The sequence below is a fragment of the Myiozetetes cayanensis genome, unplaced genomic scaffold (genome assembly GCF_022539395.1).
Source record: "Myiozetetes cayanensis isolate MyiCay16 unplaced genomic scaffold, myiCay2020 scf7, whole genome shotgun sequence".
Lineage (NCBI taxonomy): Eukaryota > Metazoa > Chordata > Aves > Passeriformes > Tyrannidae > Myiozetetes > Myiozetetes cayanensis.
In genome coordinates, this window is record NW_026087964.1 from 22,846,376 (window position 1) to 22,859,312 (window position 12,937).

A 12,937-nucleotide genomic window follows, 5' to 3' on the forward strand; every position below is an offset into this window, starting at 1 on the left:
ATTACATAGGTTAATATGGGTTTGGGAGCAATTCCTGTAGTTAGAAAACCATGGTTCTGAACAGTTCACCGATAGAATATGTGAACATTTAACCTTGTTCAGCCCATCCCTGTGTGTTTGCATCAAAAGATTGCTGTTCAACAACTACAGGCTTTCCAAGCAGTCTCTGGAGCCTGCCAGCAAGTTGAGAGCTTCTCTGTCACCAGGGAAACCATGAACCCGTTCTGTATGTGGTCAGCCTCCCAGAGGTGAGGCTATTACCAGGTATCATCATAAGGAAAGACATCTCCAGATTAATTTCCTGAGCTAGATATTGTATTACTGGTGTATATGAAAGGATAGGTTCCTACCTTTGTAGAGGCTTCTGATCCTATGGTTAGTTCAGCTGGCAAAACTACTGTCAAGTTTTCTAAAGGTTTGAGTTCAAACACATGGGTTTTTTTGATCTCTATTATATGATTTAAACCTGATTAAACCTGACACCTGAAGGAAAAGTTTAAAAATAGATGAGAAGTTGTTCTCTCCTTTGGTAGATACATGGAGAAATTAGAAAAATGCAATAAAGTGGAACCCGTTTAAATATTAGTTCAAAAATGTTGTCAATTGTGAGATTTTTTTGAAATTCAGTCACTTTTTAGTTCAATCAAAATATTTCTGAAAATGATAACAATAATGTTAACATTCCAAGTGGTAGAATGGCAAATTAATTTTTAATTAAATTATAAATAATCAACATCACTGTTAAAAGGAAACAGAAGAAAGGTGCTAGTTATGAAGTAAAAAAAGAAATAGTTCTGTGATAACAGAAGATCAAAGTTGGCATGGTCTAATTAAAATATAAAATGCTTCATGAATATCAAAGGGTTACCGTCATCTCTGACAGACACTGTCAGGTGATATTATAGGCACCTTAATTCTTCTAGAATCATCTTTGCCTCCACTGGCTCCCAACTCTGTACTTTGTCACAGCCTGGATAGAAAAGCAAATGAAAAGCTGGAAACTAAACCTGGTTTTACTGTCAGAGCTCCTCTAAACAGAGTTTAAAAGTTTTGTTGATGTATCAGTCTATTGGCAAACTGAGCAACTCAAGCCTGAATAAAAAATTGTTACATTATTGCTACCTAAAAAATTATATTTAAGGTAAATTCTGCCCAGGCTTTCAGCCTTCTCCCTTTCTATACCTAAATGCTTCCCCAGGGTATGGAGGAGGCTACATGGCTTCTATATAACAGGAATGTCAAACAACAGAAGGCTGAATTCATGGTTAACAATGGCTCCTTCCACTTGAACCTCAACTATTTAAGCAAAAAGAAAAGTCAATAATCAAATTTTGCCTCTGTTTCAGATGGATACACTACTGATGATATTGAATTTTACTGGAATGGAGGAGAGTCGGCAGTAACAGGAGTTAATAACATTGAGCTCCCGCAATTTTCTATCGTTGATTACAAGATGGTATCAAAGAGAGTGGAATTTACAACAGGTAAGCACTGGATAGTTAAAAGAATCCTTTCCTCTCTTCCCCAACCCAGACATATCAGTGTGTAACTTTTGTTAGGCATTACTCATTATATGATTTCTTTCTTTCAGGAGCATATCCTCGATTATCACTTAGCTTCCGGCTTAAAAGAAATATTGGATACTTCATTTTGCAAACTTATATGCCTTCCACACTAATCACAATTCTTTCATGGGTATCTTTTTGGATCAATTATGATGCCTCTGCAGCCAGAGTTGCCCTAGGTAACTTCTTCTCAAAATAACTGACCTGCATAGATACTTGTTGCCTTTGAATACAGTAGCACCAATTCCACATTGCTGATTGCAGCATCATTAATTGTGATTTTACATATACAGTGTGGGACCTGTGTTGTCAGGAAGGCAGGCAGGTGCCACCTTGCCTATATCTGAAGCTGTTGCTCTGCAGTTAATTTGGGATTCTGACTGATTTGCTGTTGTCATAATGGTCTTTGGATCAGAACAAAGTATCTTGCTTCCAAACTGAAGCGCAAAACTCTAATTCGGGTATTTAAGGGTATCTACACTGTGCTTCATGAACAATCCATGTAGATGTTAAAAAGTGTCCTCTCAGGCCAGATGTGTGATTGAAATGTATACATTAGATCCTGCTGACATCAGTGGAGATGTACCAGCTTCCTTTTCTCCTTTCAATGCTCTGTTTTCAGTCAAAAGCTAGGGACTTATTCCAGATCCCCAGATCAGTGCAAGTCACCCTATGGGATCAAGCAGGGCTACTGCTGTAAATAAAGTGAGAAGCATTTCCACACAGAAAAAACAGCAATCAATTCTTTGCTATCCAGGTCAGCCAACACCATGTTCCCTAGCCAAGATATTGTAAAAATTAAGGTAAGTTGTACCAAGACAGTCTGGGTTTTTGAAAACTATTTCATTCACCCTCCATTGCATGGAAGGCCAAGGAAGGTGTGATCAGCAGACCTGCAAGGATATCTTCCTTTCCAGTCCATGCACCATTTCATGGCAGCATGTAATGCTGCCACTGTGCCTTTCACTGTGCCTTTCACTGTGCCTTCCTTGTCTTGTTAGTCAATGCCTTTTTCTTCTTTTTGCAGGAATCACAACTGTGCTGACCATGACCACCATCAGCACCCACCTCAGGGAGACCTTGCCAAAGATTCCCTACGTCAAGGCAATAGATATTTACCTGATGGGATGCTTTGTGTTTGTGTTCCTGGCCTTGCTGGAATATGCCTTTGTAAACTACATATTCTTTGGGAAAGGACCTCAACATCAAAAAAAGACAGCAGGCAGGGCAGGACATGCTCCAGGCAAGAAGAGCAGACTGGAAACAAATAGAGTCCAGGTAAAACATTCAAGCTAACTTTTCAAACCTTATTTCTACTATGACAATGTTGATGTATATGATGATAGAGATAAATGCAGATGGAACACATGCAAAAGTATTTAAGATTGCCTAAAGAAAAATTGAATTTTAAGAGATTACAGCAATGTATAGTCTGTTCCATCTTCAGTTGAAAACGCAGTAAGAAACTACATAAAATGCAAATGAATATTCAGGACATGCATTTCTTTGCAGCAGAGAAGAAATACAAGGATACAAGGGTACAAGGAAGTTAAATATTTACCACTTCAGCTGTATATTTCTTCAATATAGAAGGTAGTATAGAAGAAATGTTTATAAGAAAGTTCCTCTTTACACACAGAAACTTCACCAAAAATAAAAAACAAAGATAGACTCTGTTGCTTCAGTGAGCCCTGAATGAAGCCCATATGACAGAGCTTCCAGGAACAAAAGGATGCTGCTGCTAGGTTATAACAGCTTTCACAGGTATCAGGATTTTTCCTTAAGCTACATTCAAGCAGACCTCAACTACCCTCTCTTAAAAAAAACAAAGACAGAAAAACTCCAGGAAGTAATACTATGCACTTTTTTTTTAACAGGGACAAATTTAATTTTGCAATATATCACCAAGCACTTGCAAACTGTTTTAAACCTATTTCAACTTTTCCCAGTTTTTCAGAAATAAACCCTTCGAAGCCTCAGGTATATTTGGCCCAGTCTGACTCAGAGGAAAATACATATCCTAATGAGCCAAAAGTTTTCTTCCTTTCTCTGCTTTTCTTACAATATATTGCATCCAAGTATTAATGAGATCTTACCCAGGCTGTCCTATAAACTTCTGTACTGTTGTGGCCTGAGGTGATAACATTTGGACAAAACTTTATTTGAGCCCTCTGTTCAGCTTGAAGAATGAGACCGACACATAAAACTCTTAACAGGTAAGACCTTATCTTGATGGATGGTTGCAATTTCACATATATATTAGGAAGTATGTTTCAGAAACTCTGTGGTTCTAAATTTGTGTGTCTGGTGTCCCAGCAGCCACACCACTACAGCTAAGCATCATTAACAAAGCTGTCATATCCTCAGCCTCAGTGAACTTATGAGCCCATTAAAAGTCCTTACTCACATTTGCCTCCTGTTCCCGTTGTGTAGGAGATGCTTTATTACAGTGGGGGCACAATATCAGTTCAGACAATCATCAGTCTCCAAGGTCCCACAAAGTACTGTCTTCCACACAGCAGAGGAGATAAGCCACCCTCTTATGGATTGTTGTGCACAGACACTGTCTATGCATTTCTATGAAAAATAAGGAAGGGAAAAAACCCAGCAAAACTCACAGATTCTGACCAGCCACCTTAACAGCTCCTGAGATAACCCAGCCTAGGTGATAAGCAGCACATCAAGGATTCAGGATGAAGAGGGAATCAACACTTCTTCAGAGGTCAGCCTTGTTCCCACGGGCCCCAGTGCACTGAACTGAGTAAAGGATGAGAAAGTGTAAAGGATAAGAGTGCTGGTAAGTTCTTTTTTCTACATATTTGGAGAGTTTGTTTAACTAACAAAAAGCCCTAACTCATAACTAAAAGCTTTTGTCTAAATGTTATATGGCAAAGATTAAACTGAGGCTGCTACTCGAATGGAATGGAATGGAATGGAATGGAATGGAATGGAATGGAATGGAATGGAATGGAAAGTTTTTAGAGAACCACATGCATCCACCAGCATTTTTCTGACAGAAAAAGAAGGCATACGTGCTTTGTACCTGGATTTGTAAGTGCTTACACTTGAGACAGAAATTCCACTCTGAGGCTGAGAGTGCTTTAAGTGAACAGACTGCTTTCTGCCTGTACAGTGCAGGTTTATCTTAGATACGTATATATATATATATATATGTGTGTGTGTGTATTTTTATATATATATATGTATATATATATATACATATATTTATATAAATATATATACATAAATTTAGCCATCAGCGCGCTTGCGGCAAGCGTGGGTAGAGCCCTTCTCAAACCTTCGTTCGCGAAGCCTAACCATGATGATGATGATGATGATGATATACATAAACATATCCCACACTTTGATGTGGGACCTCATGAACATTCAGTTTACTCAGCATGGAAATGCTGATGTCCAACGGTTGTATTTCTGTCCTTAGCAGGAAGAAAGTACAAAGTACATGACTGGAAAAGTGGGACACAGTAAGGTTATGTGAAAAAAGCTTCAAGCTATTCTCCATTGTGTTTTGAGATTTTTCACTGGTATTATGATGTCTGTACCAGAGCAGGGGAGAGGTTTTTTGGAGCATAAAAGTACAGCTGTAAGTATATATAGCTATAGGATATTTTTTTCCCTTCTGCTCATGACCCACACCACTTATCCATACAGGGTCCTCTAACCAATAGATGATATGTAACAGTGCTTCATCTCTTTGTGCCAGGTGAAGATACTAATCATTCCCATCTGATAAGCAACTCCCACGAGTAAAAGAGTTCAAATTCCTTCACCAGATAACAAAAGCATTAGATGTGTGAGCAACACTCAACAAACTGACCATGATATTAACAGTATAGAGAAGACCTGAAGAACAGTGAAACTGAACTGCTGTTTCCTATGTGGCTGTTCCAAGCTCTACGGATTGAAGAAGGTGGAAATAGTGTCTTTCCAGTTTCACAATTTATGCCATTTTAATTTCTAATATACAAAAAATACGAATTTGTAGTAAACAATATTTCTGTTTCTCTGAATAAAGCATAAAGACTATGTATATGTCCTTGTTTATTTGTTGAAGCTAGATGTCATTGAGGAGACCGCCCTAATTATGGATAAATAGGACAAAACCACTCAGCAAGAAAATATTTAGATAATCCATGCATGCAACTGCTCCTGTTTCCCCTGACAATGACAGTGTGAATAATTGTTACAGAGAACATTTCTCTTAAATATGAGAAAAAGTTAGAATGCAGTCATAGTGTGAGTGGGAAAGGGGCTGAGCTATCATAAGGTTCATAAATGACAACACAAGGCAAGTGATAGGTGGTCTCTTGCTACCCGAGTCTGCACAGCATCACACCTTCCTTTCAAACCTTCTGTGAACCACAAAGCACCCAGAATAGAAAGCCAGAGACCAGCCACAGGTTCTGAGGAAACCATGATTTTCCAATAGAGTGGCTACTGGAAGGAGAAAAAAAAGGGAAATATATAACCACACAATTAGCTCAAACACCAAGTAAATCCCCACTGGAATAAGTATAGCCCTGTTGAGCATAACCTGTTTCTTTGCAGATCAGATTGTGATAACACTACTACATTTGTTCCAACAAGACAGCTTATATGAGTAATGTGGCCCTGAATCTTTCATCTTAAGAGGAAGACGGGTTTGTATTGAGATAAAACAGAAGTTCTTACCTTTTATCTCCCAGCAGTTAAGGAAAAAAAAATAGGTAGGTAAAAACTCATTCCAGACAGCATTAAGCATTTGAGACCCATTCTTTGGCAAGGAATGCCAACATGCTATTCTTCCCCTAGAGCTGACTGACTGTTTTTTGTGTGGTCAACACAGAACTGTTGTTTTGGGTTGGTTTTATTACTTTACTGTTTTACAGTATAATTTGATGGTTCTAAGCAGAAAACTAATTTTCTAAGTAAACACACAAGCAACATTATTTTTTTTTAATGATGTTTCCTCAGCACACATCATACACTTATGAAAATTCATATATATGCACCTGTGCTGATTTACGCTTTAGGTAGTTCCATTGCAAAGGAAAAATTATAAATTTATATACTTAATTAAGATACCCTCTCAATACAGATACAAATGTTCTTACAAGAAGCATTACCATGTACGTTCACCTGAAGAATATATAAACCTCGATAATTACACCATATAACTAACACAGCATCAGCTTTAGATCATTTGACATGGTCCTCACATATTCTTCATTATATGTTCCAAAGACCAAAAAAAAATCAGTTCTTCAGCTTTCTACAACTTTAGGCGAGATTTATGCATTGTACAAACTAAAGTGTTTGTGCAAACACACATTTAGGCTCAGAATATCTGTTAAGCAGGACATCTTGTTTTCATCTGAGCCGTGGTCGGCTTATGTAACAAAATTTAGGGCATTCCAGTTAAAGAGCAACACGGTGATATTTGAAAGCATAAATGTATCATATCTGAGCAAGGAAAAAGTACTCTAGGCTTGATATGGCTCATCCTTCCTCCATAAGGAGGGGACTGAGATACTGTACTCCTAAGCAAGCAGCCAGACAGCTACTGGGTCAGAAAACTCAGCAGACAGAGCCTTGTCTCTTCCATCCCCATTTTTTATCATGCCATCTGATGCAAATATGTCAAAGACTGTACAACTGCAGTACCTATCGGAGGGGAAAGAGCCTCATCAATGAGGCATGGGTTGGAATGAGTTAAAGGCTGCTCTCTGGTTCTGATGCACAGGCTTCCTCCAGCACAGGGCCAAGAGAAAGCCCCCAGTAACCTTGTATTAAGTAAGGGAGAAAAAAATTTTAAGACAGAAACTTTACATCATTTACTGTGCACATATTTGCTATTAATTCATTCTAAAAATAACATTAGATAAAATTAATAACAAGTCTCTTTTGGGGATCCCTTAACAAGTTGTACATTTTCCAGATTCCTGCAGGAATTTGTAAAATTACTAAGCTTCAGTAACAAAATCTCAGCTGCACAAGTTTTAAGAATATTTTTATGTGAACTTCAAGATATACTGAGAGGATTTTTAATTATGTGGGAAATTAACTATTTCCCACAAGCTTCACATCACACAGAGAATTTGACCAGGTACATAAGATGAGATTTTATACTTCCCTGAGCTAATTTAGTCAAGATCAGTGTAAGGCCCTTTGCTGTCAATTGCAAAGACTTCAGTTCAAAGACCAAATTGTTTCATGATATATACAAAGCACCTTGCCTAAAATGGTTTAAATGAAACTTATTCTAAAAGTAACAGGTTCATTCAGAACACTTAGAGTAGGAATTCATGTGCTGCTTGCCTCGTAATAAACTGTCAGGGCATATTAGTTTAAGAAAGATCCCTGTGAATCACTTCAGACTGTAGGCTGTTAAGAGTTGTCTTGTCAAAAGTCATAATAACTGCCTAATGATGCTTGCATTACTGTTACTACTATTACAAGACTAAAGTCAATTAGCTTACACATTAGATTATGTAATCAAAGACAGCTCAAAGAGCTATTTCATATAACTGGGATGAAAAGGTTGACTATCAAAACTTCTGAGTATTTAAAAAAAAAATCTTTCTACACAGAGACAACTCTGAGATCATTATTTTTTCCACTGAAAAAATGTCAGATCTTTGGAGTAATGAATAGTCCAGTGGTTATGGCAGTCCTCTGGAGAGTAGGAAACCCTAGTTTAAATCTCCCTTCTGCTTAAATTTGAAGGCTTGACCTAAAAAGTATAAATTGGGTAGTCTATATCTCAAGCAAATATTTGAAACAGCATGCTCATTTGTGACAAACTGGCCTCTCTAACCCATTATACGTGAGTTTTTCCCACCAAAACAGTGGTGAGAACTGGGGTGTTCCCACTGAATGCTCATTTCAGCACATACAGAAGCAGTTGCTAAACCAGACAAGTACATTTTCTATCTGTGCTGACTTATACTCCATTTAGAAGATGTTTTTACCCCACAGATCTCTTGGGTGCCTTTTGTACAAATAGCACCTTCACTGCTTTGTTTTCAGTTAGCAGGTGCTTAGTCTGGCACAGTGCAAAGACATCAGCAGTCGTTACATGGTGATTTCTCCTGGCAATGGGAAGGAACATATTCCACACTGCCAGGTGGAACTGAGGCTTTCTCTGGCTCCCAGCTATCTTCTGTGGCAACCCTAGAGACTGGGTTTCCCTGTGTGTTTTTCTTGGAGATTTTGCTTGAACATACTTTAAATCTGCTGTAGATTATCATATTATTTCCTAGCTCTTCTATGTCTTACTAAAAATGTAAAGATCAGAGCGCAAACAAAGCATTGCATATCACTGGTGCTTCACACCACCAGATGTTGTCTATAATTACTATTTTATTCCTTGATATAAAGGCATCCACATGGTCTAGATTGTAATATATTTGGGATAGGTCAAACACCACAGTTTACCAAAAACAATTTTAATACTCAAGCCTGAAGGTGAAGTCTTTGAAGTTTCATTTAAGAAGCCTGTGTTCCAATGTGTATTTCCCTCGTATGAGCTACAGTGGATGTTTAAACATCTGTGAATTTGAAACATCTAGGAAGTCTTTATGAAGAAGTTGGAAGTCATCCTGGGAACACCAAAAACTTTTCAAAAGAGGTTTTACTACAAACAGGTGGAAAACTAAAGACTTGTGAAAAGGTAAAAACACTTTGTAGCAATGCTGCCATTCATGGTTGACTATATTCATACATAAAAAAGACAATGATACAAAAAAATTTTATGTATATATATATATATAGAATATTGTGCCAGATGCACATAGTGGTTGCAGTTTCCAGTTCTTTGCTTAGGTACTTAAAACAGTGCCTTGACTAAATAACAGCAGAAATAAAGTGACAAACATTTAAAACAACTGCTTCTGGTACCAACACATAAAAATGCAACTGAATGTAGGGTTCATTGAATAAAATGGATTATGACAAGGCACATGAACAAGTTAATGATATGCTATGATTTCCATCTCTGTGATGTAGTAATTGTCCAAAATCAATTTTCATCATGAACATTTTACATAACTGTACCTTAGTGCTCTTCATATCATGAGCCCATTGTTAGAAAACTCTTTGAAACTAACCTTTGGCACTAAAACCGTATAAAACTGTTTAAAATGGGCAGAGACAGTAACATTTTCTTTTCACCTTGTGTACATGAAACCTTCAAGTGTCTGGTCACCAGACATTACAAATCAGTATTTCGTAAAGACCATGATCCAAGTTAAAGATAAAATTAGAAAAGTCTTACTTCACAGAGGATAAGACAACTAACTGAATTACAAGGTCCTAGACCAAGAAGCCAGGTCAGGATGGAAGGTACTTGGATATTTATTAGCTAATTTCACACTAGTCGGGAAAGTGTATTCAGTATCTTTATACTTCTGTGAACACCATACCAGACACGACTGTCACCGCAGGAGTGTTTCGGTAGTAGAGCCAGAAGGTCCATCTGGGAAAAACCTTGGGCTGGCTGAGGAACTTGTCTAATTCACATTCCTTCCTTGACACAGGTTGATCCCCATGGAAACATGCTTCTTAGACCACTTGAAATACGAAATGATGTCAGCAGCTCAGATGTGTTCACGAGCCTCCGTGACCCTCCAGCCACCACATACACATATGACAGTGCCAACCTGCAGTACAGAAGAGCCACTTCCAGCAGAGACCTCTACATCAGGAGTCCTCTGGACAGGCACAGGCTTCATAAAAAAGGACACTTACGACGAAGGGCATCCCAGATCAAAGTCAAAATCCCTGATTTGACTGATGTTAACTTGATAGACAAGTGGTCCAGAATGGTCTTTCCCATCACGTTTATTGTTTTCAATGTTATTTACTGGATGTATTATGTCCACTGATTTGTGCAATAATGTTACCACAGACTAACTTAATAAGACTTGTTTCTTTTCCTTCTCAATTTTGTTAATTCTGAAGAACTTCAGTAGCTATAATGTTACATGCTCACTGTAAGATACCCAGCCACAGTCCCATAGCATTCAAATCAGAATACTACAGATCTGCTCTTAAAGAGCATCTTCAGCAAAAGTGCTGTACCTTGATTTTTACAAAGTTTATGCATCACACATGACGTTTCTTCACCCACTTTAATTTTTTTTTAAGTGGAATAGAAATTGGTCCCACTGCATTTCTTATCACATATTGGCAGCCCACAGCAGCATGCTTCCAAACAACAGAGTGAAACAACTCAAATTAGTATCTATGTCACTGTCTTTCAGCATTTAGAATGTAGAGAAATTTGAAGAAATATGAGTTTGAAAGATTATAACCGTTAGACCACACATCATTTCAAATAGTTATACTGGGAAGGATTCTCATAGTATGTGTGAGAAGTATCATTCAAGGAAAAGTTAAATCACATTTTCAGAGAAGTAAGGACCTTGAAAAGAAATAAAGGGTATCATAGAGAAATACCACTGAATTTCCAAGCAAGGAATCAGCTGATTTGATCTAACTGGACACAAAGTAATAAAGTTGAAATTTATAAGAACAATTGTGTCATATGCAATTTTGTATTAAAAAGTAGAAAACAAGCTCATGTTCATTCCTAGAAGCAATACTGAGACATACCCCAGGCCAAGACTTTTAACTCTCCTATGGTTGGTAATTGCAACATTCTCCCAACAGTTACACACAGAATCAAACAAAGTATTCTGAGTTGAAAGGGACCCATAAGGATCATTGAGTCCAACCCTTAAGTGGATGGCCCCTATGGGGATCTAACCCATGACCTTGGTGTTATTAGCACCATGCTCTAAGGGGAAATCAAATACAAAACCAAGTTGGCAGATGTCTGGAAACAGATCTGAGGAGATTTCTTCATATAGTTTCCTACAGATTTCCTTAATCCAATGAGGATCAGAAGATTCAGCGTCTGAGTCTTATGGCACACCAGTGATGTTGGGTGCACTCCTTTTGAGGAGTTACCTCTCTGCACTTGGCTGCTTCTTGCCTGACACAGCCAATTCCAGCCAAAGAGCCACAGGCAAAGTTCTAGAAAGGTCCATGCAATTGAGAAACAATAGGTCAGTCATCTCCTCTATGGCCAATTGTTTCCTAACAGTGTTTACACTGTTGTCTAACATAGCAATTTATTGAAACTATTATCAGTTAATTTTTTTTTTTAATTAGAAGTGTTTCATACTTTTAGGAGAGTTGAGATGTACAAGGCAACAAAGTCTATGTAGGTACCAAGGTGATTGTTATCCATGGAAGCTCGTAAGAAAGAAACATTGGTACGGATACAAATGAGTGATTGGAAAGCTTCTTCAGCAGCTCCTCATCGCCTGGCAGTAAGGTCAGCCAATTCCCTTATTGCCAACTGACATGACAATTTCTTTAATCAGAATATAATAACAAATGAAACCTTCCTACAGGCTAAGGTTTGTTACATTGTGCAATACCTGGACCTTCTCATCTTTCCCTTTGTTTGTGCAGCAGGCTTCTGCAGAAAGAGTCTGGGATAATAGAATCAGCAAACAAGAAAGGGAAGAGGTTTCATTTACTCGCTATGAAAAATATAGGGCTGCAAACCAGGCATTGCTAATCTAAGAGGGTCTTAAAGACTATCAATTTTTCTGTGGGCTCCAAAGTCCCAACCTCATCCCAAGTTCAATAGAGCAAAGTGGTGGTCTCGTCAGATGTCTTCTCTCTGCTGATACAACCTTTAAACTCCAGTCTATTAAAGAGTTACACAATTTTATCAGATTAATCAGCCACTGGGTACAGCTTGAGGTGATTCAGGACAAATATTAATTCAGTCAAGTGGCTCTTCTGAGTAGGCTACAACTTGTATGCCTATCCCCACCCTGAAACAACTTCAAATATTTTTTAAACAAGAATCCCACATGGGACAATTTGATTAATTTTTTAGTCAAATTTAAGCAATGTTTAGATAAGAATATTTGAGTGGCAACTAACTATATTATTTTGATATTGTAAAATAAATAATACAGGGAACATATGGAAGTAAGTAAAGTGAACTTTCCATAACTGCAAAAAATGGCCCCAGGAGGGGGACAGCAGTAGGGCCATAAATACTGTCCATTCCAAACATACACCCCATTAAATTTGAATTCCGTGAACTGGCACCAGACTTTGCTAACAGAGGAAGTTCAGAAACCAGTGAATTTGAACTCACTGCATTTTTGAAAAGTTGATCTTTGAAAATTAAGAGGTAGCAACACAAAATTCTGTTCAGCAACATACTACAAAATAAGCTTTAAATAACCACCTTAATATTCTTTGGAGTACAGACCTCCTAGGTATCTGCTGCATCTATAAATTGTGTCAGTGGACCAGCACACAAGTGTCTTCTATCCAAATGA

At 37.8% G+C, this 12,937-nt stretch overlaps 1 protein-coding gene across 11 annotated transcripts in view; it reads left to right on the forward strand.

The window, feature by feature from the left end:
• The window catches only part of GABRB1 (gamma-aminobutyric acid type A receptor subunit beta1), a 122,716-nt gene extending 111,207 nt beyond the window's left edge, over positions 1–11,509 (forward strand). The window contains exons 6-10 of one of the 11 annotated variants that reach the window (XR_007631755.1): positions 1,347–1,484; positions 1,592–1,744; positions 2,593–2,843; positions 3,999–5,169; positions 5,290–10,103. Coding sequence is in view for 5 of the 11 variants with exons in the window: in XM_050337566.1 (XP_050193523.1) it covers positions 1,347–1,484; positions 1,592–1,744; positions 2,593–2,843; positions 10,103–10,450 (890 nt within the window). In the remaining 6 variants the exon portion in view is untranslated. Of the gene's footprint in view, positions 1–1,346; positions 1,485–1,591; positions 1,745–2,592; positions 2,844–3,077 lie in introns of all 11 variants that reach the window. The other 10 variants (XR_007631754.1, XR_007631756.1, XR_007631753.1 and 7 more) reach the window with 10 other exon arrangements.
• Positions 11,510–12,937: the final 1,428 nt, after the last annotated feature.